Here is a 27997-nt window from a genome sequence, read left to right as displayed (position 1 = left end):
CATATGGCCCAGGCAGGAAGCTCCGCTCAAGCCGACATTTCTGGTAGAAATCTTGAGTAATCCGCTGGGCTGTAACTTACTTCGAGAAACAGTTTTCGCGTGCATTCCAAACGAGGCGGTTCGGCTTAAGAAATCGCGGAGAACTCGGCGGTGTCCGTGCTGAATGAATTTCAGGTGTTGGTGGTTAATTGAATAAAAACGCCTTGGGAAAAAGCAAAAGTGCTTTCGAAAGTGAAGTAAAATAAATCAAGAAAACATCCCAAGGGGTTTAGGGAATTATTACCAAAAAGTAAGAGTTCTTGTACTCTAACTGAATCACAAGTGGAGTGGTTGAACTTTTTGTAGCACTGCAACAAGGAGTATCTGTTGGATTAATTTGCATTGAGTGAGTCAAACAACATTGATAATTACAAAAAGAAGAATCTGGAAGAAACTAAAAAAGTTAAAATGCCTGTAACACGTTTAATTTGTCTGCAAAGCAAAAAATTGAAGGTTGAGTGTTAAGGTACTAAGTAAAAAAAGTAAAACCTTAAAAAATATAGTAAAGTTCATTAAATGATGTTAGAGCGTTAACTGCAATGCTGGAAAGGTTGCTGCTAAGAGGTCGATCAATTAAGCTAAATACTTAACCCACATCTCAATTCCAAATCTACATTTCCCCAACAACCGTTCGATGTAGAACTAAACAGTTACTTAATTGGGGGAGTTCGAGGGAACCGAATAGAAATCGGAGCAGGTGAAATTGTCGCTACAAAGTCTGGGGGAAAATGGTGATGGGGATGGAAGATGGGGGCGGTGGCTTCACTTAGTGTGACTTCAAGCCGTGCAATGCCTAAACTACACAGCAGTACGGGTACAGAGCGATACTGGCAACAGTGGTGCGGATTCAGCGAAAGATGCAGATACTCCGAACAATGATGAAAACGACAATAATTTCAAGGTTCGTTTGATGTAAACTCCGCTGCGCATGCGTAGAAACGGCGCCAGAAGATGGAGCTAAAACCGAAGTTGGATCGGCGGTTAGCGTTTCACTACAGTCCGATGTTTTGCAGCTGCTTCTCTGGTTTCCTACCGCTTCTGTTTTTTGTTAAATGATTACAAAATTTTCGTTGAAGAGCCATGTTACGCTTCTTGGCGCAAAGAGTTTCTTTTTTTCTGTTTTCGGTCCGGGTTGCGCAGTTGCATGTGAGGGTGGTATGTGTAAGTATGGCGGTGCCATGGAGAGGTATGTCTATAAGTTATGAAGACGCGACGAGTCTTTTGGAGCTGTTGCACAAGACAACGTTCGAATCACTTCCTGTCGTACGAGCCACCCACCTGTTTGGGATTTATGAGCCGTTAGAAGCGCATCTTCTACAACGAACAACATTTTTAGCCATCGAGCTTATGCAATAAGAGGAGAGTTGCTCGACTATCACATACCCCTTCCTCAGCTCGTGGCAGTGCGGCGCAGATAAAGATATGCAAAAAATAGAGAAGAAAACGCTCTTTTCAAGATGGCTCACTCAACCTGGTGCCATTTTAACTTGTGGGCCTTAAATGGAGCATAAAACTATCAAAACCTTTTTCAAAAGTGATTTTCGACCAACTGGCATAGCGTAGCCTATTGTATGCCTAATCTATAGGCTTTAGCTTTTTAAGTTCCAGAGATCTCGAGGTTCATACGGACTTATCAAGAACATATACGCCTTATAGGTTTGGCAAAGGTTTCTAGAATAATTATTATACTAGAATAATAAATATAATAATAATCTAGTGTCTTTGGTTCAAGCTTGTAGACAAGTATCTTTCAAATATAGCTATGGGAATTGAATTAGGCAATTATTCAATTAAGTAATTGATGCTGTACACAAAGTGATCGTAAACTTATTTTGCTCACTGTAAATAAGTGTGAGTATCATTAATCGTTAATCTAAAGTGTACTCTTGATTATACCAGAAAAGCTATGATTTGATTACCAGTTTAAATCTCCAGCAAACGACGATAAGAGCCAATATTTAATGGAATTTATTAGAGTCTAACACCTGGTGCTGGAAATGTTAACACCTTAAGGAAGAAATCTAATCTCAACCGATTTAAACCAAATTTTCTTTCTCTGCTCTTTCAATTAACGGGAACTTTAAGCCAGTTCGCACTCATTAAAAGGAACAAATCGCCTTAATCGGAGTGCAAATTTGTGGAAAGAAGGTACTTTCTAATGAGCAAAACATTTTAGACAACAGCCAGACTGATTAGTTCCTGACACAAAACTTATTTTTGGTGTTGATAATCGACCAAAGCCACATTATAAATTCAAACGAAAAATTTTAAAATACTTTTTTATTGGCACTTGCATATTTTCCACTTAACAAGATAAGATTCCTCAAGCAATGCACTTCATTATTTTCTGGTGTTTTTCCATGGGAACGCTGTACTCATTTTGTTATTTGAAGATTCATTTTAGGCAATTCTTTGGCTAGTAATTGACGTGGACAATAAACTTGTATCTGAAACCCTCAAATAAATTCAGGTCCGCATCCCGCGAAGAATGAGTAAATAAAGGTGCATATCCTTACGGGTTCTTTTATTGGTCGATTTCTAGCGACCTTCGTAAGAGTTAATGCGTTCGATGATCGGATCGTTGACCAGCTCCTTCATGTTCCTGGCGATGATGAAGTCCAAGTGGTTGAAACTCTGGAGGGGCACGCGATAGTCCTCCTTCAGGTGCGGGAAGTTCTCCACCAGGGTATTAACATCTTCGGGTCCGCAAAGGGCATCATTGGTGCTGGAGTACAAGTGGGTGGGTGCGGTGATCTTGCTGAGATCGTAATCTGGAGGCAAGTCCTGGCCGTACAGCTGGTTGTTCTTCTTGGTGCCCCAGTCGTACTGGCGGAACTTGAGGGACTTCCACAGCTGCAGGAAGTGGATGCCCTGGTTGCTGGAGGATCCAGCCGGATGGGTCTCGATTAGGACACTCATGGAGCTCTGAAAGTACATTTTGAATATCCAATTATGATCACCTTCATCTAATATCTAATGAAAAGAGGCTTACACATTGATCCTACTCACCGCATTGGCATTAACGTATCCACCATTAGCAAACATAATGAAGGCGTTGTTGCAGATCGAGTTGGACAGATGGCAACTGTTGTCGACCAATCGGTTAAACAGGTTGTTGTGCGGGATCAGTTCGGTGTCCACCAGCAGTTGGTTCCAGATGCCACCGGGTGTACTCACCAAGGGACCCAGGGCATTGAAAATGAAGGAGGATCCGTGCTCGAAGAAGGCACATGGAGCCAGCATATGTCCGGACTTTATGAGGGCATTGTACTCCGGTCGCTCGGAGAGCATTACTAGGTACGCAGTGGTTCCTTGCGAGTGTCCGGCGTAGTGTATTTGCGCGTAGCCAGTGTCCGCCAGGATGTAGTCGATCATGGCTGGAATGTCGATGGTACCGATCTCGTGCCAGTCGAAGTGCCAGAACTTGGGGCTGTTCAGCGAGATGCGGACGTTGTTCCGCGAGTAGATATTACCGCGGGCATTGCCCAGCCACACATCGTATCCGGCATCCGCGAGAAGGTAGGCCAGGGAGTTATCCGGCCCGGAGGACAGCCAGCAGTCTGAGTTACTGAACAATCCGTGCTGCAGCAGAATAGGAGGTCGCATCTCGTTCTGGTTCTTCAGCTTGTGGGAGTAAGGGATGCGGAACAGGGTCAACACATAGCCATCTCCGGTGGTCACCTCGTGCGTCTCAGTCGGATATCCGTGTGCACGGATCCTCTCGTCCGTCTTGACAATCTCGCTCAGACAATAGTCCGACTTCTCGGCGAAGGCTAGACCCGCCACCAAACTGAACAGCAGCACGCAAAAGATTGGATTCATTGTGGGCAGTCGAGTTTGCTGGCTTACTGGCCGTGGGGGCTTCTTTATATAGTCCGTTCTTATCTGCTGGTCGAAACAGGCGCCTGGTTAGCCTCTGATTTATGGGGATACCCTTGTACGGAACACTTAAAAAATTTGTAGTACCATGAGTACAATGCTCCCAATCCAAAAAATGCTCCTTATTTAGCTAGTGGGAGTACAATGCTCCCCATCCAAATCATATCATATACCCCTTTTTCTAGGAGAACAATGCTCCCCATCCAAAATGAAACTAGAAACTACAGTCGACTATCATATACCCCTTATTTAACTAGTGGGAGCGCGTGATGTTCATCTTTCAAAAAAGGAAACACTCTTAAAATAAATATACCCTAAAGTAACATCTCAAATTATAGTTACAATTTACAAGAATATATATATTTTTTTAATATATATAACACAATTTGATTTTTATTTTCTGGGTGCGGGAATTTTTTGATTACCGATCACCTGGGCTTAGATAGCAAAAAAAAACGCAATCGAGGGGGTCTTGTCTGCGGTTTGGCGAACCTTATACCACAATCAAAAATAAATTATTTTTAAATCTATTTCGCCCGCTTTCTGTGATGAATATACGACTAGAAGGTTTTCCTAGAGCAGTGTTCATGTGAGGCTTGTTTTCATTTTTGGTTTTTTGGCGTCTATTTTTGGATATTATGTATTATGGATTTGATTTGTTGTCCAGAGATTCCATACAATTTGTTAAGTTAAAGTTGTGGAATATAAACTAAATAAGGGAAGCGGTAGTAAGTAGGTAAATTAACAAATGGCATACTTTTACTTGCAACAGATATGTGCCAAGTTGGCCAAAACAAAGACGCCCCGTACACAAAACCTATGGTCTAGCCATGATGCTACTGCCCATTTTCCTACTACTTTGCATTGGGATAAACTTGATCAGGGCCGAGAGTTGTCCTCCCTCACAGGCTATTTTACCCTGCCGCTGTTCGCTAAGAGGAAAGGAAATCCAGATATGGTAGGTGGCATTGTATGATCTTCCAACTTTGAAAATGATGTATCTTTTCGTACAGGTGCTCCCACAGCAATCTACCGCAGATCATGGACGGTCTGAAGGCAGTGGAACGGAACATCAAGGGCAGGATTGACGAGCTGGTCCTGGAGAACAACCAGTTACCGGCACTGCCAGGACGCTTTTTCGGTAGCCTTCAGATAGTTCGCCTCATGCTGCGCCACAATAGCATCGAAAGAGTGTCCAATGGCTGGCTAAATGAGCTGGAGAACGGCCTGGTGGAGATCTTCGTGGTGGAACCCCAACTGCGTAGCATTCCGGCGGAGAGTCTTAACGGGATGATCAACATGCTGGCCATCACCATCCAGAGCGAAGAACTCAAGCACTTGCCCGACTTCTCCGGACTGCTCAGTTTGACCTATCTCAGTGTCCAAACGGGTGCTCTTCAGGAGTTGCCCTCCCATCTCTTCAGACATTTACCCAAACTGCAGCACATACACATAACAGGCGGGGCAGGGCTCACTCGCTTGGAAGCCGGTCTGTTTGATGGATTGATATCCCTGAAGAACCTGGATCTATCGCACAATGGTCTCAACTGGATTCATTTACGTGCCCTGTCCAGACTGCCCAATTTGGTTAGCCTAAAACTGTCCTACAATCAAATCAGTGATGTGGGCATGGTGGGTCGCATTGTCAAGGATCTGGAGCATCTGAAGAAACTACGACTGGACAACAACCTCATCACTGTCATTGAGGACGGCTCCTTTGTGGATCTGCCCAATCTTTCAGAGCTTCATCTGAACGATAACAGGATTACTGAACTGCAGTATGGAGCCTTTCTGCGCACCCCTCAACTGAAAACCATATACCTACAGAACAATCTTATCCGGCGGATCCATCCGGAATCCCTGCTTCAGGCCAGTGGAAGTGGCGTGGAGGCAGTCCACATCTATAACAATGAAATTGGTCATGTGGAGGCTTTGAGGGCTTTGTTGGATGCCTTGCCCAGGCTTCGCTATCTGGACATGAGTGGTAATCTCTTGAGCGAACTGCCCTATGGAGCACTTCGTGGTCATGGGACTTTGGAGCAACTGCATCTGAACCACAACCATTTGAGGCTCATTGAAAGGGATGCACTAATGGCCATGCCTGCTTTGAGGGAACTTCGGATGAGAAATAACAGTCTATCCTCGGACTTACCCTTACCATTTTGGAACCTTCCTGGATTGAAGGGGCTCGATCTGGCGCAGAATCAGTTTGCTAGGGTGGATTCCCAGTTGCTGGCGGGACTTCCATCATTAAGACGCCTGGATCTGAGCGAGAATGGACTCATCGAGCTGGCACCCAATAGTTTTCGTCATAATCCCCTCCTGGAAACGCTCAATATATCCTCCAACGAGCTGACCAAAGTCCACTCTTCCACCCTAATTCATTTGGAGAGACTCTTTGAGGTGGATGCCAGTTATAATCAGCTTAAATCTGTGATTGGGGGACTGCCTAGGATTGTGGAGCGTATCTCGCTGAAGGGTAATCAAATCACATCACTCCCAGCAGCTGCAAGCAAGGATTTGCAATTGCCCAACCTTCGAATGCTGGACCTCAGCCAGAATCGAATAGAGCAGCTGCCCAGACATGGCTTTCAAGGGGCATTGGAGCTGAGAGTCTTGAGTCTGGCTCAAAATGAGTTGCGTCAGCTGGAGGACACCTCCTTCATAGGAATACAACGTCTGGAGTTGCTGCATTTGCAAGAAAATCAACTGGGAGAAGCGGATGAGCGGGCTTTACTGCCCCTCGCAGAACTTAGGAATCTAAATCTGCAGTCCAACAAGCTGGAAGCCATCACGGATAATTTCTTTTCGAATAACAGCAGACTGGAGCAGCTGGATCTCTCTAGAAATCTCATACGGAGCATCTCCCCCACGGCTTTCGATACCCAAAGATCTCTGGAGTATCTGGACCTCTCTGGCAATGCCCTACTGGATATATCAGTGGGTTTGGGGAATTTGAATAACCTGCGAGACATCGATCTGAGCTATAACCAAATATCCCGCATCCAATCCGATGTGATTGGTGGCTGGCGCAATGTGGTGGAGATCCGTTTGTCCAATAATCTCATTGTGGAGCTGCAGCAGGGCACGTTCCGAAATCTTCCCAAGCTGCAATATCTTGATCTCAGCAGCAATGAGATTAGAAATGTGGAGCCTGGCGCACTCAAAGGACTCGATGAGCTGCAGGAATTCGTCCTGGCGGACAATAAGCTGGTGGAGCTGAAGGATCATGTCTTTGAGGAGCTACCAAGCCTACTGGCCTCCCACTTCCAGTACAACAAGTTGCGCTACATTTCTCCGGAAAGCTTCCACAACGCCAACTCGCTGGTATTCTTGAATCTGTCCAACAATCATTTCAGGAATATGGAAAACATAGGTCTACGAAGCATGCGGAACCTGGAAGTTTTGGATCTGTCCACCAACGGTGTCAAGTTGGTGTCCACGATGCCGTTGAAGGCGCTAAATTGGCTGGTGGAGCTTAAAATGGATAACAACCAGATATGTCGGATACAGGTGCGGTCCTAAAAATCTATATATTGGATTTATTGCTTTCATTCAATCTTTTTTGTCTGTACAGGGCGCCCCATTTGAGACAATGCCCCGTTTGCGAGTACTCTCCATGCGGAATAACCAGCTGAGGAGCATCAAAGAACGTACCTTCCGGAATGTGAGGGGAAACATTGCCATCTTGGATGTGGATGGTTAGTACTTTAAGGCACAGAGAAATCGTTACTGAATTCATAATTTCTAACACAGGAAATCCGATTGACTGCAATTGCGAAATGCAATGGCTTTCGGTGTGGCTGCAGGAGACGAACTTTCCGTATCCGGGACCCAAGTGCCAGGATGGGCGCTTACTTCGCTCGGCCCGCATGGAAAGGAGTCTCTGCGTGGGTGCGGACATCTATGGCAACGAACGTACCGATGGCAATCAGTTGCCACTGCTCAATGAGCATGGCGATGTCTTCCAGAGGGATTTGCCCGACGACTTCAACGATGAGTGTGAGGCGGGTGAAGGAACCCGACTGCCAGGAGATCGGCCGCTGGTTGGTGAGAGCGAGTACTTCTATGATCAGTATGTGGACGCCACCGAGGCACCAGATACCACCCACTCCGCGATCAGTACTTCACAGCGACCCAAGCCGAATCCCACGATAAACAGCAATATAGATCTGAATAATACTATACTCCATACCAAGTACTTCAATCGGAAACCACAGCCAGGATCTGGATCGCCTTTTACCTTCTTCGGATATCCCTTGCCCAGCGTAAGTTTGGGCAGGTTCTTTGGTTTCGGGGACCGAGGAAGAAAACAACGAACGGATAGCAATGATGAGATGCCCGCCACCCATCGCATGGCCCACATTAGCCTGCCAAGTGGACGTGGCAAAACTAGGATGTACCAGCCGAATAGTGCAGAGTTCGAAAAATACCTCAAGGATCAGCAGACGCAGGAGAAGCAGAACATAGCCAGGAATCGTTATGTGGACACAGATTCCACCACTTCGTCCATGGAGGATGCACTGAGTAATGAGAGTGGGAGTGCTGCCACCACAGTGGGTGTCTTTCGCACCACCTTTCGTGAGCCATCGAGCATCGAGCGCGGTGGCTTCCGTCCCATCGTACCAGCCCATGTGGGCGGTTTTATGCCTGTTCATGATCCTCAACAGCGGCGTGGTTTAGTGGAGGTGGTAAATATTACGGGAAAACCCTCGGAAATGATCCAAGGCAAGGGTCAGCGAAAGTTTATCCCCATATCTGCTCAGGCACGACCGAAGCCCACCAAAAGCAGTGGCGAAAGTTCAGAGTCAGCTACATACGAAGTCACAGAGACTACTCCCGATATAACCACCACAACGCCTTTGATGCACAGGATCACCACTAGTACAACTAAATCTTCTACAACGACCACGAGGAGTACTACAACCACTAGTACTACACCGGTGACTCCTATAAATGATGCCTCGTCCAGCAGTGAGCTGGATTCTCAGTATGATGACGAAGATCTGGAGGCGCAATCTGTTACCCTGCTAAGACCTCCTCCTCTGGTGCAGACCACCACAGCAGAGACTATTCTCTTGATTCCTCCAGCTGAAGAGCATGTGGCGCAGATTAAAAGTCATTCCTGGGTGACCACCACAGCTCCTCAGAGTCCGGGTGATAATCAAGTTACTCTAGCGCGTCCTACAAGCACAGTGCCTCCATTGCCACCAGGTGCTCCTCCTTTACGAGGCGGAGGACGGTCCACCATTACCAAGGTGTATACACCGTATCAGCAGCAAGTGGCTCAGCCCACGGCAGAGGAGTATCAGAGAACCACGCCCAGTGGTGATAACGAGGGCGTGGCCAGCGAGCATCAACTCACAGCTGATGCCCAAAAGCGCACCGAGGTGGAGCTCCTTCAGGTTGATCGTGTGGATCGCAAGGACGGCATGGATTGGTACTACGAAAGCTTCAAGAAAAAACGAGACTTCAATGGTGGAGCTGCGGTGCGGAAAACAGCTCACAAGGAGGTGTTCTACGACGGAGTAGCTGCTTCCTCCAGCTGGAATCGATTGCACATGAAGGAGATTATCTTTGCCTGTTTGTTATTGTTGTGGAGCGCGTGTTAAACAGTTTTTAAAGATATTTAATTTAGACAGATAAAATATTTTATTTTTTACGCATAAATAAAGAATCTACTTTATATATAAAGAACTACTTTGTTAAAAAATCCTGATTTGACACCTGGTTGAACACCTGAAAAGTCGAAAAGAAAACCATGATTCGTAAGTTATATTCCGTTCATTATAACTACATTTGTATATTTTTTATTCAGATGGTGATGCATGTTAAAAAGATTTCAACATAGTTTCTCTGAGTTGAGAATGAAGTTGTCATCAAAAAAGTAGTTTAAAATAAATAATATATGTATACTTAATATTGGCAATACCTTTTTTGTTGTTTCAACAGAATCACTTGGAAATCTTGTGAAAATATCATCAATTTAGATTGCCTGTAAGTAAAAAGAAAAAATGTAGTTAATAAATGGCCATTATTGCCTTCAATTTTAATTAAATGTTTTAAATTCAGATGGTGATGCATGTTAAAAAGATTTCAACATTGTTTATCTGCTTTGGGTATGAAGTTGTCATCAATTAAGAAGTACAAAATTTGGTTAAATTTGGTGAGACATTACCTTTTAACTAGTTCAATCAAATTTCAGTTCCGAATAGGTATTCCATTGCCTTGTAAAATTCCTGTAAAGTATACAAAGTCTATTTAATTATACAAATATAATTAAACATATTCTAAATATAAGTGGTTTATTCAGATGGTGATGCATGTTAAAAAGATTTCAACATTATTTCTCTGATTTAGGTATGAAGTTATCATCAATTTGGGCAATAAAATAATTTATACTGAAATGGTGTGGAGCATTATATTACCTTTTAAGGGAGATACAGGAATAACTGGATATATCCGAGGCTGCTTGCAATGCCTGTAAAGATAAATAAAATATATTAGATTTATAAATTTAGAAGACTTGTTGCATCATTTAAAATAGCAGATGGAAATGCTTGTACACTTTGAAACTTTTCTTTAAAAATCGCAATTAAACTGTTTTTAACATTTTCGAAAAGTATTAAAAAAGTAAGAAAAAAAAAACCCTTTTAAAGTGGTAGAACTAAAGTATGGATATAGATCATATTGATCTTAAGTCTCTTAATAAAAAATGTTAATCACGGTCGAAATTTGTACTTTAAACTTTCACCGCTCTTACAAGCCCTGCTATGCAATCCCCTTTTGTTGCGCTACTTTTTATTTGTGTTTAACTCTTTTTGATCTTTTTAATTAAACTACTGCAGATTTTCAATTCTTCAGGAAAACTACTTGTGCGCACCACTGATAATGTACCACACTTATATTGTGCCTTATTTAACCTAAGACCATATTTATGTTTGCTTTAACTATATTTCTTAACTATTTTGAAATATGTTTGCATGGTATGCACTGGGATGTGGAAAGTCATATCGAGTTGTTTAATATTTGTTGTAAACTTACCTTAGAATATTTTGAAGTCTCCAGGTGTCTCACATTGCACCACGTGGAAATGGCGTTCCATTCAAGTTACCATGTTGGTCCCGTATGTGTCTCATTTTATTATGTTGATCATAGTATCAGTTTTCACAAGACACAACCTCGTATGCTGAGCATTGCATGCGCTATATTTTAGAGTAACTAGCTCCATTTTATTTTAGTTTTCACAATTTAATGCGCGCCGACGACCTTAACCAAAAGAAGTTCGAATAGAAAGAAGGCAATTGGTTGCCGGATGTTCACTTAGTGGTCCATGCTCTAGGGCTGCCAGACATTTTTATTGAGTGACTCGGTTCTTAAGTATCGTTAAAATCAAGTAAATTCTTTTTAAACATATGTATACGTAAATAAACATGTCTTGAAAATAAACATGAAAAATATGGTAAAAATAAATAGGTAGTTTAATGTAATAATCCACTTATTTTTAATTTAACTCCCAACAAGATCCATTATACATGCAGTTCTGCACTAAAACGACCAATCTTATGAAACTTTAATTAAGCTGCTTGTAAAACTGAACTTAAAGAGAAACTATAGACCTTCAACTGCACAAATACCCACTATTCAGAGGGTATTTAAGTGTGTGTATCATATCACAAGCGATACCATCGGTACAGAGCGCCCATCTCCAGAGCGCGCTGCCACCCTGAGCAAATTGGCGCAATTTAAACAAAAATAAGGAAAAAGTTACAGTCGCTGTCGCGAGAGGGTCGCTAAAAGGCAAACCACAACAAATCCAAGTGTCAGGAAGATCTACCATTCGCCCACGTCGAGATTGTTTAGTCTGCTGCGAAGATATAGCGAAGCATCCAAGAGGGTACGTCAGGTGCAGGGCGGCGTGAAAACAATACAATCCTAATGCGTATGCAATTTGTGTTTCCTAACAGTCCGCATCGCAATTCGAAATCGCAATGACGACCCCGCTGCAGACACGAATGGCGCTGGCCGAGATTCCCGACCGCCTGGAGGCGCTGCGTATGGCCAACACACCGACGAACGCCAATCGCCGGACTCCGGATGAGCCGACTCCGGCGGGCATAATAAACACACCGAATGCTAACGGAGGATTGGGACTGCGGTTGGACAACGATGTGAACGTGGTGCAGGCCCAGGACTTTGTCTTCTCGCCACTGCCCTCGCCAGATGAGCTGGTCATTCGGCAGCGTGGTCGCCGGCGTTTTACCACAACGTTTTCGCCGGATAAGGTCAACGGCGGTGGTGGCGCAGGAGGAGGTGCCACCGGTGGTTCCTCAATACGTAGTCCTTTCCAACGCACGCCCACCAAGAACCTGCAACTAACCAGCGGCATGATCCTGCGCAGCTCCCCTCGTAAACGCCTGACTATGGGCAGCACTCCTCCAGAGCCCACACCGATGGATACCTACTCGCCCATCAAGATGGCCACCACCAAGCAACTTTGGCCGGGAACACCAATAGTAAAGAAGCTCAAAATGGACGATAGACCTGTGGGACAGACGAACACAGATGCGACTCTACCATCCCTGTTGCAGGGTCTGTCCCAGAACCAACTAATAGATTTGATCATGAATAACATCAAAAGTGCAAGTGATGAGGGAGAGATACGGACGCAACTGCCCACGCCAGACATAAGGTAAGTGCACCTTAAATTGAACTTGGTTTGAATATTTGCAACCATATAAAGTGAGCGATCATGTCAAACAAATCTCTCTCTTTTAAAGCTATCTGCGTTAAACTTTTCCAAAAGTTCGCTAATAAGAAAAATGTACCTTCGCTGTTTTTGATCACAAAGTGCCCTAATTCGGAAAAGCCCCGTTTTTTGACAATATATAATACATCAAATTTTTATTTTAATATATATGTACTGCAAGGGTATATAAGATTCGGCTTGCCAAACCTAGATACTCTCTTGTTGATGCTGCAATGTATCCTACTTCTAAAATGAACTTGACAATCCTGGTACAAAGGTTATAAAAAGGTCATAGCAACTTTAAGTTTAGTAACCTCTTCAGAAATAGGTGGTGGTTGTGCTTTGAAAGCCCCAAAAAAGAAACAAACTCCTACTCAAAAATGGTTCATTTGTGTCTTGTTTTCAGCGCTTTGGAGCAGGAGCTGCACCATGCTAAGCGGCTCATCTTCAAGTCCCTTCCCACCTCCCGGCTGTGCAAGAAAACCGATGCGGCGGCCTACTCCAAGGCGTCGATGCATCTTATCGAATTTAAGCGGGTGCTGCAATCGCAGGCGAAGCGTCTGCACGACTCCACTCACTGGGACGCCCTGGTGGACTACGTATCCATGGCTTGGCAGTGCGTGGCTAGTACGCCCAACTGGGAGAGCCATGCCCACAATGCTGTTCGCCGGCAATGCTTCAAGCTATTGGCGTGCTCCTGCTATGCGGCCATTAAGCACGGAGGAATGCGATTGGGGCAGCTGCGACTGGAGACACTGGAACGCAATTTGCGCGAATGGTCCAAGGACTATGAGGACGTGCTGTCCTGTGTGAACGCCTTGCAGCGTACGCTTAACAGCCGTAGCAGCTTATAAACACTGTGGAGACTATAGACTTTTAAGCCGACTTGCTGAACTTGAGGTTTAGTGGACCGAATTTAGTGTGTAAGGCGGATTTTAGCCAGTAAGCGAACGATATATGGCGCAGCACGTGTTATAAACTATTTTTAATTTTGTTCCTCGATATGTTGTCCTATTTAAAATGCACGCAAGGAGTTACTTCATTATTTAGTGATCTAAGCCACACGCTAACTAAAGTCTGTTAGCTTTATAAACGTGTATTTATTAACGCTTAAATATATGCTTAGCTAGTAAGTTTGATTACACTTGGACATTGGACATTTGTTGAACTAAGTACACTTATTTGAATGCTTTTACGACTAGATCCTACTCCTCTATGACTATGTTGTACAGTTTTCACATGATGACTTCGCCTCGATTTCTTATCTTTGATAAAATAGTCGCCTTCTACTTCCGCAGCTGAGTATACTGAATGCAGAAAGCAGGTTTAATATTAGCAGTACTAATACATTTGGCACGTGGTGACTACGAGAGCTGCCAGAAATGTGTCGCCCTGGAAAAAGAGGAGAGAAGTGCGGATTAAATTATGCTCCATTGGCAGAGTAGTGCTATACAATATTAATAGGCAGCTGTAATATATTCAGTGGAAAATGGTTTCTATTTGTTGATTACGCTTCTCACATGTTTATTTATGAGCGAGCCTCCAGCTTAGCCAAAGTGTTATGTTTATTATGAGAATCTGCTCTAAAATTTCTAGGTATAAACCACTCACAGCGATAATATACAACCAAGGCTAATTGCCCTTTCAAATTTATAGCTTGCCATATATCGATGTTGTTTTTTATGATTTAGAGCGCTCCTTTGACGCCCAACAGAAATTTGGTGTGAGTGATTTCAATTAGCATTTTCAACTAAATATAATTAGCATAGTTCGATTTTCTGCCAGCGGATGGTATTGACATGATCTCTCTGCTATTGTTGCTGTTATTTCTGGCTTGTGTATATTTATCGAAGGCGCCGTGTGGAAACAGAATAATTGCAGAAGTATGTTTACGTTATTAAATTAGCATTGCTTTGTTAATCCCTTCTCGTGTGTGAGTGGCATGGGCATTTAGCACGGCCATTGGGCTTCCAGATGCGATGGTGCCCCGAGTGCCAGAGGAGTTGGCATTTGTGGATCTGGTGGATCTACTACTTACACTTCTTGATCCAGATCTCAGCACAGCAGCATTCCTTGACCTGCACGAATGTGAAGCAGGATTCCACGGAGGATGTGTGTACCTTCTGATCTGCGAAGCACACGTGAGGCACATAGGGCAGGCCCTCTGAAAATGAATTACATTTTTACATTAGTTTCTTATAATAATTGATCTTTAAAATTATTTCGGGTAAGCGTCAGTCTTATCCACTCACAAAACCAAAATTAGTCAATAATTGTGTAGCTGAACTTGGTGGAAAAATCAGCACAATATTAAAAGTATTCAATGTGTTGCCCCCATTTTCCAATCAAGTGCCTAACTTTTTATAATAGAAACCACTTAATTTAAATACACAATTTATGGAATTTTCGCGCTTTGAGTAGAAACGGAAATCAATAAAATAGAATATGTTTATTAGGAGCTGCGCACGAAAAGGCCACAATAATGTTTAGGAAAATATAAACTGTGCCGAGTGACTAAATATGAGCGGCATTGTTTTTCGATCGGATCATAGCACATGCCTGTATTATTTTTCGCTTGGCCTGTATACAGATGCTCATTTGTTTACACAACTCAACGTCTTGAATTTTATGAAGTTCCATGTCTACATTTCGGGAACATGGAATAGAAAAGCTCGCACAGAGAATAGCTAGTTGGTGGTGTTGATGGTGCGTGTCGCAGATATTTATGCAATTATAAAATTATTAGTTAATGTAAGCAGACACGGACAGCGTGTAATATGCTGGGTCAATTCAGTGACTGCCCTGGCAATTTTAAATAATCTTTAGCGACGACTGACAAGCCGAGGACAATGAGTTACAATGGGGTAACAACTCAAATCGACAGATTGTTCCAAAGAAAACGCAAAGTGAGATTAATTGATAAAAAGTGGTTATCAAGGAAACCCAAAGCGATTACTTTCAAAGCGAGCTATGGTTTCAGCATACGTCTGTCAACAATTTCATAACTCACTTAATTCCCCACAAATTTAATTGGAAGTGCCTGTGGGGGGCAATATAAAAAGAACACCGAAATAGGCGTAAAATTTACTAGCGTCAAGCTGAGGAAATATTCGCACTGGCCGCTGTAAGCGGCACCTGAAATTGGCCATCGCGCGATATTGGCATAGCCGCCCACCCAGTCGCCAGAACAGGTGTTTCCCTTGTTATTTCAGACACGTTCCTTATCAACTGGATTTTTTGCCGGTAGTGGAAATGGCCTATGGCATACTAAAAATCATCGTCAGTTGCAGAATTGTTGAGTCAGATTTACACCAGGGGCCAGATACTTAGACACAGTCAGAGTGTGTGAATATAAATATTTCGGTTTGCATCTTAAGGATTTGCACTCCGTTTTTAGGGCTGATATAAAAATGTGTTATCTCGCGCGTTTGCGAATTGACAGGAAGGTTAAGCTCATTGCAAACAGAAGATTATGATATTACTTATCTTATTAATATATGAACACACCTGGTATTGAACTGGAATACTGAACCAATTCAAGATAGTGTTTCCAAGAACTCAGTTCTCAATGTAGACCTCTACATTGGCGTTTAGCAGTTAAATATTTGATTTGCACTTAGGGTCGAAACGACTTTAATGGGCTAAGAACTGCACGTAATCCAAGTAAAGTGAAATTAAAAAATTAAATGCAATCAGTGGCCACACAAAACAGTTTCCATTCGAAGGCGGGTGCATTCGAAAAGGAAAACTACAGGCATGGAAAACCGCGCGCCTTGAGGAAAATCATTCAACTGTGGACAACGCAAGCGCCAAACCCAGAAAAATTCCCCACCAAGGCAGAATGCACATCGACCAGTCGAAAATTTAAACCAACGAAAACGTCAACTGAAGGAATTATAAACTGGCACTTGGACAAGAGGAATTCCACAGTGAGCGCAGTGCAGTAGATGTCACTCAGCGAATAATTAGTTCTCGCTTTCAAGAACGAATTTAAATGCACTGCCTTCTGCTTTAAAAAGGCTCAGAGTGAACAATTTAGCAGCGTAACACATGTATCTGCTACCTTCAGGTACCTGGTGGTTTTCATTTAATATAAATCTAAATCGACTTTAATATCAATGTGAAATACGGAGCTTGGGCGCCGAAACCTCCCGTTCTTTCCAGGCAGCCTTCACTGTAGAGGTTGCAAGTCGAGCCAATGAAGCGTGTCGCAGCATTAGAGTGCGGTTCGATCAGTGGACCACACTTGGCAACTTCCGTGCCGCATCACGTGCCGCGTGGAGGAGAAGAGGGCAGCCCATAGAATACGTATCTGCCACCTTTGCGATCCGTGGGATATTCATGTGGTTTTTACTTGGCTGGCGATGCCAACTGTTGCGTCATCGCAGTTCCTAGTCGCAAGCCCAGTAATTTGCGTGAGTACGGCTTGTTAAGGGCCAAAATTAGCTAATTGGGCTCTTTAGAGAGTCGACTGTGCCACTGCGTTGCAAGTGGGTTAGTGGCACGTCTCCATCTCGTGTGTTTACTGTGGGAGACTGATGCTGCAGATACTTTTTGTTTATTATTTCTTGGCGCCATCTGCGGAGACTCATGCGCAAGTCATAAATATCAAGCCAGGTAATAGGTATCAGAACTTTTGAGCTTTTAATTTACTGACTTTTGTACTTAAAGGCAAATCCACCACTAATGATTAAAGATATTCTGAGGGAATGATGTCTTACCTTCTCTGTGTTGCAGCTCACACCAGCAATGGTCGTTGATAAACTACAATGAAAATATTGCACAATTCACTTGCTTGTCATTCACTTATATTCAGTTATCAGCCTTGAGCTGATCGGACTACAAGTTAGAGTAGCAACTGAACTCTGATCTCCAATGAGCCCAATGATCGCAGCTCATCCATATTTACCTGACCTCCTAGGCAATACTTTGGTGTATTCGGCGGGCACTTGATGGAACTGCAGGCATTGTTCTGACCTCTTGCTGTAAAGACAGAAACATGATTCAGTTCCAGTAAGTCAAACAATTTGTACTTCGGTATACATTCCGTTTTCTGAGGAAATTTAAATATACTAGGAAGTGCTCATGTATATTTACAAATCTTTGCGAGTCTGAGTTCGATTTCTTTTTACCACATTCTTTAAGGAAAGAGAGGTCACTGCAGTCGTGCATATTCATATTCTTCATTAATAATACTTAAAAGCAAAATACTGCAATTTAATAAGCTAATAAGCGAATTCTACGATGCTATCTTTTCGTGTGTCGCGTATTTCTCGAATAGTAATGCAGAGCTACTTACACCCATTAAATTTCTGAATGGACTCCAGGGCAGCTTGCTGGGTCACCTGGTGGTCGAAGGTGTACTCCTCGTAGCTGTCGCTGTAGGGCGGAACTCGTGGTCGCAGGTCCTCCTTATCGCACATGATGCAGGAGGATTGCGGAGCACCGAAGGCAGATCCGAGGCAGATAGTCACCGCGATTCCAATGGACAGGAATGAGGGGATGGCCGCGGACTGATAACGCCGACTGACCTTTGGGATTAAGCTCTTATCGGTGGATCTTTCCGCCGGCTGCTGTAATCTCTCGAGGCACTGTCGATTCCCTGCGTCTAGTTCGAGGCGCTCCAAAGGGCTCCACATCGCGCTTGGTCGTCCGAATTTGATGATTTGCAGCATTATCACATTAATTAGCTGGGTTTTTTTTTAGCGTTTTATTTCGTTGCGGTCGCAGCAATCGGATACAATCTGTAAGTCGCACGGATGCGGAGATTGAGATTTAGAGAGATCGGGCAAGACTATAGTATGTTCAAAATGCGGTCGTGATCTGAATATAGATTCCAATCGCATATATGGCTCTGATTCTGTGCGCTTTCCACACGAACAACTTTTGTCTAATTCACTTTACAGCTGATTGGTTTAATGGCATTTCTATATTGTTAAGCAATTTTCATCGTTTTCCTTTCGACTGCTGTAATTTGATGTGGCGGGAATCTTGGGACAGATGCAAAAAGGCAATTTGAGTATCATAGTTTATCACTCGGCCGATGGTTGCACCTTTTTGTTCTAACTTGTTAATTTATTTTAAAAAACTCAGGTATTTTTCCTCAAATTTGGTAACTACAAATGATTGCACATAGTTAGGAATATATTTATATAATGTAGACGTTATGTAAGTTAATATTTTTAAATAGTATTTGTTAAACAATTTTGTAAGGATGGTTAACACATATCAGATAAATTGTAGTTCACTTTTTGCTGTAGGATAACTTTTTCCTTAGTTATTTCACTGGTGGACAATGGAGCTCTAATAAGCCGTTTCCACATATCCACAAATTATTGCACAAAATCTCCCCCTTTCATCTCTCTTTTATTTTACGCTGTTTAAGCAATTTATTTGCTTTCAAATTTTGTTGATATTTTTTTTTTCCACAAAAATGCCTGGTATTTTCGGTACTAATTTATTAAGCAGCTCGCCGACGACTCACTCAGCGCATCCCATAAATTAAAGTTACAAATATTACAAATCACACACGCACGTGAGGAGGCGGAGTGCACAGAGCAGTATTTGTCCCACCGCCGCGATGGTTTTCGCATCAAGATCGACGGGCACACGTCCGATTCCCAGCCCATGCAAGTTCGTTCTAACAACTCGCACTAAACTTCTCCACTGCGCAGCGCGCTGCACAGTGGGGCAAACCGGTTGTATCGCAGGCGAAGGTACTGCCTCGTTGTATCGACAAATTACTTGCCGTGCAAATTTGCAATGTTCATACTTAATCATGAATATTTATAATATGATCCTCTCGCTTGTTCTTCTACAAATGTATACCTTCCATTTCTATCGTTGTTTTCAAAGCACTGTCACTTTGCGTTGGCAGTGGAACAAACATTTGCCTTGTGAGCTGTTGTATCGACCTGAATAACAGCAAATGCGGCTGCCTTAAAAGGATACAGCCCTGTATGCATTGGTTTTATCTTATATCTTATAGTGACAGATAGCAGGAGTGAGTAAGCGAAGAATTAGACCGACAAACTCTTTGTATATTTTCATAAATTCACTTTATCTCAGGCTATCAACAGGCATTTAATCATATACACGGCTCTTTAAAGGCACCAGTAATTTGTTCAAAATGATGCGGAACCAATTCCCCCACGAAAAAAAAATAATAAAATAAACAAACAGCAAACATACCTTGGCATACCGAACAAACAATATCTGACACACTGAAATATTTTTATAATTTATGCCCACCTAAATGCCCGCAACGATCCCTTTAAAATAGATATATCTGCATCTCTATACCTAGGCGAACATATATGCAGTGTAAATTTCTCGGGGCTTCATAATTTTGGTTTAAAAATAATATGGAAGCTCGCACAAACGAGGTGGCTAGGAAGTTTTCATTGGGTTCCGACTCGAATCTTTTGTTTATTTGTACAACTGCAACCTGCTATGTGCCAATGCTCTCCGCCATCCCAAAGTCGTAAATCTCACAGGCAAAACCGCCTGCTTTCTTCTTTTATAGACCTTTCTCACTAGAATTACTCAGACTATTAAATTCTGCTCATGGGCTTAAGACGCGTGGGCGGTTATTTTATTTCCCCAATGCTTTTCGCTTGATGTGGGTTCAGCTATCGCGGCACTTAAAGCCATAATTCCGCGGTAAATATCGCTCAGCCTTATGAAATACAAAAACTAATGCCATCCAGCCGCTGGCAAAGGATATAGGGGCAAGATGAGGGGCGCTGGGCAAAGCGTGTCAAGGTGAAAGTGAATCATGCTGAGAAAGCCGGCGTACCTGCCCTGGTAATGTTTTTGTTGGCTTTAATGGGGCACTTCCCCGCTTTGCAAGTGGCATGCCACACAAAGGGCGCGACCACATGGTAATGGTAATGGTAATGGATAAAATGACTCTGTCGATGCTTTCCGATTGAGTTTTGGCACGCTATCCGAGTTGAATTCGCAACCTGCATGCAAATATTGTGTCTAGTGGGTGCGAGAAGTGCTAAAAGCTGGTGGAGATTCTCCTTATCAGCACTGTTCAAAAATGTATATCTATAGACATTATATCTACATATATACATATGTATATCTCATTGAGACATCAATTATGTATAGACATGAATAAAGTAAATAAGAAAGTAATTAGGTTTACATAACTCAATCATTATATAATCTGCATTTAAACATAATGGACTATACTTCATTATGGGTTCTAGTTTTAAAGAACTATCCAAATGCTAGATGCAACTGATTCCACCGACTATGATGTCCCAAAATACTTTATGCCTCCATATCACCGGACCTACCTTAAGAAACTTCGTATCCAACAGAAACCATCTGCTTGGAAACGAACATATGCGAAATCTCACCACCCCAAAGGAAATGGCTGCGCATGCGTTCTTATAGAGTTTCGTAACCCCTGTTCTGTCGGCAAAGAAACACCCCGGGAAGGCAATCCTTCAGGGGGAAAAGGACGAAGGTAAGGAGAGTTATCCTGAGGGAGAGCACGTTCCGAGGAACAAAGGGCTTATTCTCGAACAAAAACTCGTTCCCCACAACTTACAGTTTGGAAGGCACTGGTCGAGGCTACGATTTCAGATTGCCTAGTGATTTTCAGGCTTTACCAAATTTATGAGCATTTTCACACTGCATAATCAATCAACAAAATCGCAAAAATAACATATAAAAACTATTTTTGAACCACTAACTAGAGAATGCTTTCAGAGCATAGTAATTCGTATAATTTATGTTGTAACTTTTAAACTATTTTGCCTCGCTTTGGGCGACTTTGTGTCGAAAATTGTCCGTTGTTTTCGGGGTCAACCATTTGGTGTTGTTTTGTAGCATTTTTTCAAACATTAAGATTTTAATCGCTCAACGAGACGCGCACCAATTTGTCAATATTTGAAAAAAGTTGGACACGAATTTTCACAGCAGCAGCAAAAAACAAAGTTTGGGGAAAATGGAAAAAACCGACAAATGATTTTCGGTTCAGCGACAGTTCAAGTACGTTTGGCTTTATTTATTTATTTTTGCGGTTGCCATTTTATTTCTACGAAATTATACCAATTCATATTAGATAATTTTGAAGTAGTTACACACTTGTGACTTTCCTACTGCTTTTACTGCGACGCTTATTATTTTTAGCTTGTTGTTTGGGCAGCGCAGTAAACGCGACTGAAGGATGGAAAGCGTGACGTAGACCGGCGACAGCTTGCGGCTATGGCAACAACAACAACCACAATAACAAGGACCATAACACAGCACTGAGAAAAATTGTGCAGAGTTGCACTTACGAAATAGTTCACGTGCTGTGCATTTAACCAAATCACTGCCAGCTTATTTTAAGAATATAACCATAAAAAGGGGTAACTCTTGAGTTTAAAGTATAGAAATACAGGATAAGATACGGGACATAAATGTAAATCATTAAGCAAATTAGCATTAGCACTGCCAGCGTACACGCAAGAAACATGAAATGAAATACAAATTCAGCTAGAGTCACTCTAATTTCTTTCTCTGCATCCGCGTCGAAGTTACACACGACAACAATAGAGACCCACATCCTTCTGTCTGGGAATAGTCCTTTTAGAAAGCAACCCCTGTGAGGAACTTTCCCTGCTGGCAATGCCGTCTAGCCGAAAGAGCGACGGATACACTGCTCCTGCCGCAGAAAAGAGAGTGGCAAAGGGTAGCGGGAGAACCCTGGAAACGTAATATCCTTATAGAGCAACAGGCTACCCACATCAAACCCAAAACAAACCCGAGCTGAGCAAGGTACCGTTCCCATTTCGCCAAGGACAAAAGTTTGCTCAGCTAATGGCAAATCCGTGCAGACTGAGCGGTTGGGATTTTTATTGGGATAGGTCCGAGGGAGTGCATCGGGATTCTTGACTAATGGAACACAAGGAGCGCCAGGTGTAAAGTAAGCAAATAGAAGACCGCGGCGATAACAGAATCAAAATGTTTTTACGGTACATGAAACTGAATACACTTAATGATTCCACAGAAGAATGTTTTTTGATAATACGCTAGGGAATTTAATTGGCTTGTAATACATACATTCGTTTTCAGCCATACGGTTTTATAGCTGCAACACCATCTGGAGCAATTTGGCGACAAGGGCCATTTCCAACTCCTTCCACTTTTCCCAGGTTGTCGCCTCTGCAGCGCCCTAATAAGCCAATCATAATAAATGTCAAGCATTGATTTGGCTTCTTGCCAATGACCAATCGACCATTTCGTAGTCCTCCGCCCACTCCTTCCCATCCCCACCACCCCCATCGGACTGTCAGTTCATCATTAGCAGCTGGGAGGAGACTTTGTCTAGGGCTAACCATTAATGCTTAGCTGCCTGAGTTGCTCATACGCCATGTGTTCAGGGATCCATAGCAGCCCGCCGAGCGGGGAAAACTATTAATTTATGGGCTTGTCGCATGTTGCCAAACACCTGACACGAATCGTCAGTCAAAATGATTGAGGGAACTGCCCTATCCCAAAAAAACCAAAAGAACGCCCACAGGCAGTAAAAAACTTGATGAAGAGACTTAAAAACAAGCATAAAATAAACTATTTATTTGATACTACACGTAATAGCCGTTTGACAATTGTTTTAGTATTTACCTAATGCTCAACATGCTGCTTGTTAAATTACTTTTTAATGTACATATATAATCTATATTATAAAACGTGAGAATGACGATCACCAAACCTCAGCTATTTATAAGCAAAATATTCCTAAATATCTATAAAAATAGCCGAACCTGCTTAACTGAATGCCTACTTGGTAAAACGAATAACACTCCAGTTCTTAACCAGTCATTCTATATGCAAACACAACCCAATTATGTTCCAAATATAAAAAAAGCAGTCACGCCATGATTTAAAATGATTTTAAATCCTTTTCCGATCCTCTTAAAGCTATTATCCACGCAATTAAAAGGCCATCAAAAAAGGCTATCATCAAAATAAGTGATTTGTGACTGGCGTGTGCCGCTTTGTTGTAACTATTTATACAACAAACAGATTTGCTAACCAGTTTTGTAGATTTGTTTTGAGAACCGTGCAAGCGATTCTAATGCAAAACAACTTCAATATCGCCCCACATTATGCACTGGAACAATAACAATAGCAATCCAGATAGCATTAACACTCAGTTTGCCCATTGTTGCGTTTTCGGGGGCTCGAAAACGGATTCAAGTTCAGTGCGACCTGGCAACCGATTTTCGAACACACTAGACTGCCGCCTCATGAATATTTAGGTGAATTCTGACATGAGCCGATCTTTTGCATAACGAATAGCTATCTGTATCTTCATGTAACGGTCTTGAGGAAGTGAAATTTTGAGCGAAAAACTGCAAAACGACGCTCAGATACGAGTATGAAGTAAACAGATTGGAGGCCCGTCCTACGTTACAAAATTGCAATTCACTGTGCCCGAGATTGCATTAATTAAGGAATCCACCTGTTCTAGTAAACAAATTTCTGCAGGTTGAGTTAAAATATGCGGGCAATAACCAGCTAGCTAAGATATTCCGATACATATAGCATTCGAAATAAACAAAATACTAGTTTGGCTTATATTCAAATTAGTACAGGATTTTCACCTGATCGACCTGAGCCCTATATAAAGCGCTCCACTGGCGTAGCTCAGGCCATAATCAATTTGAAGATCGTGTAAGATCAACGGAACGAAGAAATCTATATCGCGTGCGAGGAGAGGATTTGCATAAATTGAGTCTGAGTGATAATGGTAAATGGGTTGGGACATGTGGCAATGGTTACGTAACGGCCCTTTAGTGCGAAAGGAGTGGACTTTAAGGAGCCTGGAGAACAATGAAACAAACTTGTAAACTATGAAAATAATTAATTATAACATATAATAAATGTAAAAAGCTTATGAAAATTCTTCAAATACAAGAGTTATTGATTGTTTGCCATTGTAACCATTTCAAGACGATATTGTTCTAATGACTTCTATTGTTTCTTTATAACTACCAACAGACCAGCTATACTGACAAAGGAACCAAAGTAAGTGCGAATATATATGCTAATATAAGATCGTACAATTCCAACCCACTTTCCACCTTACTTCCAGCCTGAAGCCGGCAAATTTCTAAGCTTTGATCACCTGACCTTCTACGTTGGCAACGCCAAGCAGGCGGCCAGCTACTATACCACTCGTCTGGGCTTCGAACCACTTGGCTATCAGGGATTAGAGACCGGGGAGCGACGCTTCGCCAAGCATGCCGTGCGCCAGAACAAGATCGTCTTTGTGTTCGTCTCCGCCTACACGCCGGATGACGAGGAGCATGGACTCCACCTGATGCGCCATGGCGATGGTGTCAAGGATGTAGCCTTCGAAGTGGAGGATTTGAATGCCATTTTTACGCTGGCGGTGTCCCGTGGAGCCGAAGTGGTCCGTGACATCTGGGAGGAGAGCGATGATCAGGGATTCGTCAGATTCGCTACCATTAAGACGGTACGTGGAACACAACAAATATTTTTATGTTCTGGAAAACTTAGGTATTAATCCTAAATTCCTTTCCATAACTTGCATGTAGTACGGCGATACCACCCACACATTTGTGGAGCGCAATGGCTACGCTGGAGATTTCCTACCTGGATTCCAGCGGTCGCCTAAGGATGTTCTTCTAAATGGATTGCCCGCCACCAAACTGAACTTCATTGATCACGTGGTGGGCAACCAGCCGGATCTGCAAATGGAGAGCGTGGCCTCCTGGTACGAGAGAGTCCTGCAGTTCCATCGCTTCTGGTCGGTAGACGACTCGCAGATTCACACGGAGTACTCCGCCCTGCGTTCCATCGTGATGGCAAACTACGAGGAGACGGTGAAGATGCCGATCAATGAGCCAGCCAATGGTAAAAAGAAGTCGCAGATCCAGGAGTACGTAGAGTACTACGGCGGCGGTGGTGTCCAACACATTGCACTCAACACGGATGACATTATTCAGGCGGTTAGCAACCTAAAGGCTCGAGGAACCGAGTTCCTGACCATACCATCCTCGTACTACGAGATCCTTCAGGAGCAGCTTTCGCATAGCCGCACCAAGATCAAGGAGGACATGGAGGTTCTGAAGAAGTTGAACATTTTGATAGACTTCGACGAGAACGGATACCTGCTGCAGATCTTCACGAAGAACTGCCAGGACAGGCCCACTCTCTTCCTTGAAGTTATCCAACGCTACAATCACAATGTAAGATTTATTGCTTAAACTACTATTGCTAAGAATAAGCTAATTCATAATGAAAACTATTTCAGGGGTTTGGCGCTGGCAACTTTAAGTCCTTGTTCACGGCCATTGAAATCGAACAAGCCAAGCGAGGAAACTTGTGAATCAAATGTGATCAATTGAGATTTAACAAAAGTAATAATAAATGAAAATGTCTAAACAGAATAACTACTGATAAATTGATTGCCTAATTGTCACTTGTTTAATCTCTGGTCCCAAAATCGATTGTCTATCAAAACTTCGTTACGTGGGTCGCCTTCTGCGAAGGAAACCATGTGGGGATTCCAGAATCCCGGTGGCGTTGAACTGCGAGCGTCTTCATGCCGGCACTTGGCCAAATAATCTTTGATCTTCGCGTCAGTCAGATTTGAACCCATAAAGTTTATGAACTAAGTGGATGGAATTTAAAATAAATATTATTTGGTTGCGGAAGGTCGAGAAAAATGCACACACCTTTTCGCATTCGCCGCACTCAATGTTGAAACGTTCTTTGACCGTTAGCTCAGGTTCTTTCTTGATCAAAATCGGTCGCGGAAACTCCTCCTCCGAGTCCTTGCCATCCTCTTCTGTGATATCCATAAGATACTTTTCAATATCTTCGGGTAGTTTTGTTGATTCGTTGCCAATATCTGTTTCTGGCTGGGATATAGGTTCAATTTTCACAGCTTTGGTAACTGGAATGACGCTCTGCACTTTTGGGAGAGTTGGTCGGATCTGCTTCTGCTGGTCAATCATAACCTTCTCGTACTGTCTTAAAGCACTTGAGCAGGTATCGTCATCATCCTTCAAAATTTCGGCCAGAACATCCATGGTGCCCAATTTGCTTACATCCTCGGGGGTATCATTCACAAAGATTATATCCTGGGTAGCAGGCGTCAATAAAACTACACTATCTGAGGTGTTGTTGATTTGTAATCCTGGAGGCGTATCCGGTGGGGGCATTATCTGACTCTCCGAGCCATCCATTTTGAACTCATCCATTTCCAACTGAAAGCTTGGATTGATGGTCTTGACTGCGCTATTGCTGGTGGTGGTAAACGAGCCGTCTGCGTTTGCAACGCTCGCGTTGTCTGTTCTGCAAGCTTGGATCTTAGTATTAAAAAGAAAGCTAACTAAAAGTGTCACAGTAATCTTAAGAAATGTTGCAATATAATTGAAAGATACTTCTGTGACACTTTTTGAATAATTTGTTGTGATAATTACCTCTGCATTAAAGATCTTGGTGGCCTAGATCTCTTCAGACTGGTGCTCAAGTTCGGACTCTCCTCTATGACTTCCTTTTCACTTGTGCACGTCCTATTTGCTTCGAATTTTAGGCGAGTTTGCTTCAAGTGCATGTTGTTACTTTTGTGCGTGAGTGATAACTTTGTGAGGACTCCCTGGTTCTTGGGTGTCTTGCGGGTCCAACTATTCCCAACGGCGGAAATATTGTTTGGCTGCACATTCTCCAGATCCCGGATGTCCGGTTTCCGATTTGGCAATCTCAGTTTGCGCGGGCTCAGGACAGTGGTCTCCGTTTCGGTAATGCTCTCGTCCTCCTCCATTTCTTGCTCCTCGTCAGAGAGATCGATATTGCTGATGGCTATGTTCATGTTCAGGGAGTTTTGGCTTTGTGGCTGCGGCGAAATGTCATCCTTAATTTTTTTGGGCGACAGCTTCCTGCGCTTCTCCGCCTGTACCAAGGATCGCTGCCGGTCCTTCAGCAAATCCAAGGCTTTGTGCAGCTTTTCATTGTGGATCTTTAGCTGTTCTATAGTCTTGGCACTCTCCTCGGAATCTCGTTGCATCACTAAAAGTAATATAACATAACAACTAAAAAAAATGTTATGATCTTGGCTTACTTAAGGCGTGCTCTTTGATTGTGTCCAAAGCGGCTATAAGGCACTTCAAGCTCCTCTCCTTGTGACCCCGACATGTTCCACACGTCATGCTTTTAAAATTGGATAATTTTAACTGATTTAATAAAGATAGATAAGTTTTAATTGACTTTATTTAATAAAGAATTTGTTTGTTTTTTCCGCGTCGACGTGCAGTGTGGCCGCATTTATACTGAATACCGCATAGCTGAAACATG

General features: G+C 42.9%; 6 protein-coding genes, 1 long non-coding RNA gene and 3 other non-coding genes across 14 annotated transcripts; 3 read left to right on the top strand and 7 right to left on the bottom strand.

Annotated features, from left to right (window-relative positions):
• The first annotated feature begins 33 nt into the window (after positions 1-33).
• Positions 34-9613, top strand: LOC6546077 (protein artichoke). The gene is made up of 5 exons (XM_001973460.3): positions 34-385; positions 4691-4876; positions 4932-7431; positions 7496-7619; positions 7675-9613. Exons 2-5 carry the CDS (start codon positions 4749-4751, stop codon positions 9528-9530), a joined length of 4608 nt encoding a protein of 1535 aa, XP_001973496.1. The 5' UTR covers positions 34-385; positions 4691-4748; the 3' UTR covers positions 9531-9613.
• Positions 2303-4031, bottom strand: LOC6546078 (lipase 3). Its single transcript, XM_001973461.3, has 2 exons — positions 3049-4031; positions 2303-2964 (listed from the first exon to the last, which is right to left on the bottom strand). The coding sequence occupies exons 1-2, from the start codon at positions 3859-3861 to the stop codon at positions 2578-2580; spliced, it is 1200 nt and encodes a 399-aa protein (XP_001973497.1). The 5' UTR covers positions 3862-4031; the 3' UTR covers positions 2303-2577.
• Positions 9552-11366, bottom strand: LOC113563924. The gene is made up of 5 exons (XR_003407698.1): positions 10963-11366; positions 10347-10399; positions 10097-10157; positions 9851-9913; positions 9552-9657 (listed from the first exon to the last, which is right to left on the bottom strand). It is a non-coding gene; the product is annotated as an uncharacterized LOC113563924 (long non-coding RNA).
• LOC6546076 lies at positions 9723-9810 on the bottom strand. Its single transcript, XR_046549.2, has one exon. It is a non-coding gene; the product is annotated as a small nucleolar RNA Me18S-Um1356 (small nucleolar RNA).
• Positions 9979-10063, bottom strand: LOC6546075. The gene has a single exon (XR_046548.2). It is a non-coding gene; the product is annotated as a small nucleolar RNA Me18S-Um1356 (small nucleolar RNA).
• On the bottom strand, positions 10218-10305 carry LOC6546074. The gene has a single exon (XR_046547.2). It is a non-coding gene; the product is annotated as a small nucleolar RNA Me18S-Um1356 (small nucleolar RNA).
• Positions 11367-11570: 204 nt separating the features above from the next.
• LOC6546073 lies at positions 11571-13800 on the top strand. The gene is made up of 3 exons (XM_015157467.2): positions 11571-11815; positions 11886-12610; positions 13074-13800. Exons 2-3 carry the CDS (start codon positions 11910-11912, stop codon positions 13519-13521), a joined length of 1149 nt encoding a protein of 382 aa, XP_015012953.1. The 5' UTR covers positions 11571-11815; positions 11886-11909; the 3' UTR covers positions 13522-13800.
• On the bottom strand, positions 13748-21886 carry LOC6546072. Of its 4 annotated transcripts, none has more exons than XM_026977466.1 (6): positions 21773-21886; positions 17967-18411; positions 17577-17650; positions 17389-17431; positions 14706-14831; positions 13748-14059 (listed from the first exon to the last, which is right to left on the bottom strand). In XM_026977466.1, the coding sequence occupies exons 2-6, from the start codon at positions 18340-18342 to the stop codon at positions 13929-13931; spliced, it is 750 nt and encodes a 249-aa protein (XP_026833267.1). In that variant the 5' UTR covers positions 18343-18411; positions 21773-21886; the 3' UTR covers positions 13748-13928. The 4 variants fall into 4 exon arrangements, with proteins under 4 accessions (XP_026833267.1, XP_015014112.1, XP_026833268.1 ...); XM_015158626.2 differs by lacking the exon at positions 21773-21886 and adding an exon at positions 19152-19353; XM_026977467.1 differs by lacking the exon at positions 21773-21886 and adding an exon at positions 19199-19352.
• LOC6546071 (4-hydroxyphenylpyruvate dioxygenase) lies at positions 21409-26114 on the top strand. The gene is made up of 5 exons (XM_026977465.1): positions 21409-21676; positions 24674-24700; positions 24768-25151; positions 25234-25887; positions 25953-26114. Exons 1-5 carry the CDS (start codon positions 21650-21652, stop codon positions 26025-26027), a joined length of 1167 nt encoding a protein of 388 aa, XP_026833266.1. The 5' UTR covers positions 21409-21649; the 3' UTR covers positions 26028-26114.
• On the bottom strand, positions 25881-27996 carry LOC6546070. Of its 2 annotated transcripts, XM_001973456.3 has the most exons (4): positions 27765-27996; positions 27127-27712; positions 26377-26998; positions 25881-26312 (listed from the first exon to the last, which is right to left on the bottom strand). In XM_001973456.3, exons 1-4 carry the CDS (start codon positions 27850-27852, stop codon positions 26118-26120), a joined length of 1491 nt encoding a protein of 496 aa, XP_001973492.1. In that variant the 5' UTR covers positions 27853-27996; the 3' UTR covers positions 25881-26117. The 2 variants fall into 2 exon arrangements, with proteins under 2 accessions (XP_001973492.1, XP_015014111.1); XM_015158625.2 differs by lacking the exon at positions 25881-26312 and having other exon boundaries at positions 26852-27005.
• Position 27997: the final 1 nt, after the last annotated feature.

This window comes from Drosophila erecta, unplaced genomic scaffold (genome assembly GCF_003286155.1).
Source record: "Drosophila erecta strain 14021-0224.00,06,07 unplaced genomic scaffold, DereRS2 tig00000021-arrow-pilon, whole genome shotgun sequence".
In the NCBI taxonomy this organism is placed as follows: domain Eukaryota; kingdom Metazoa; phylum Arthropoda; class Insecta; order Diptera; family Drosophilidae; genus Drosophila; species Drosophila erecta.
This window is presented reverse-complemented; position numbering and strand designations above follow the sequence as displayed.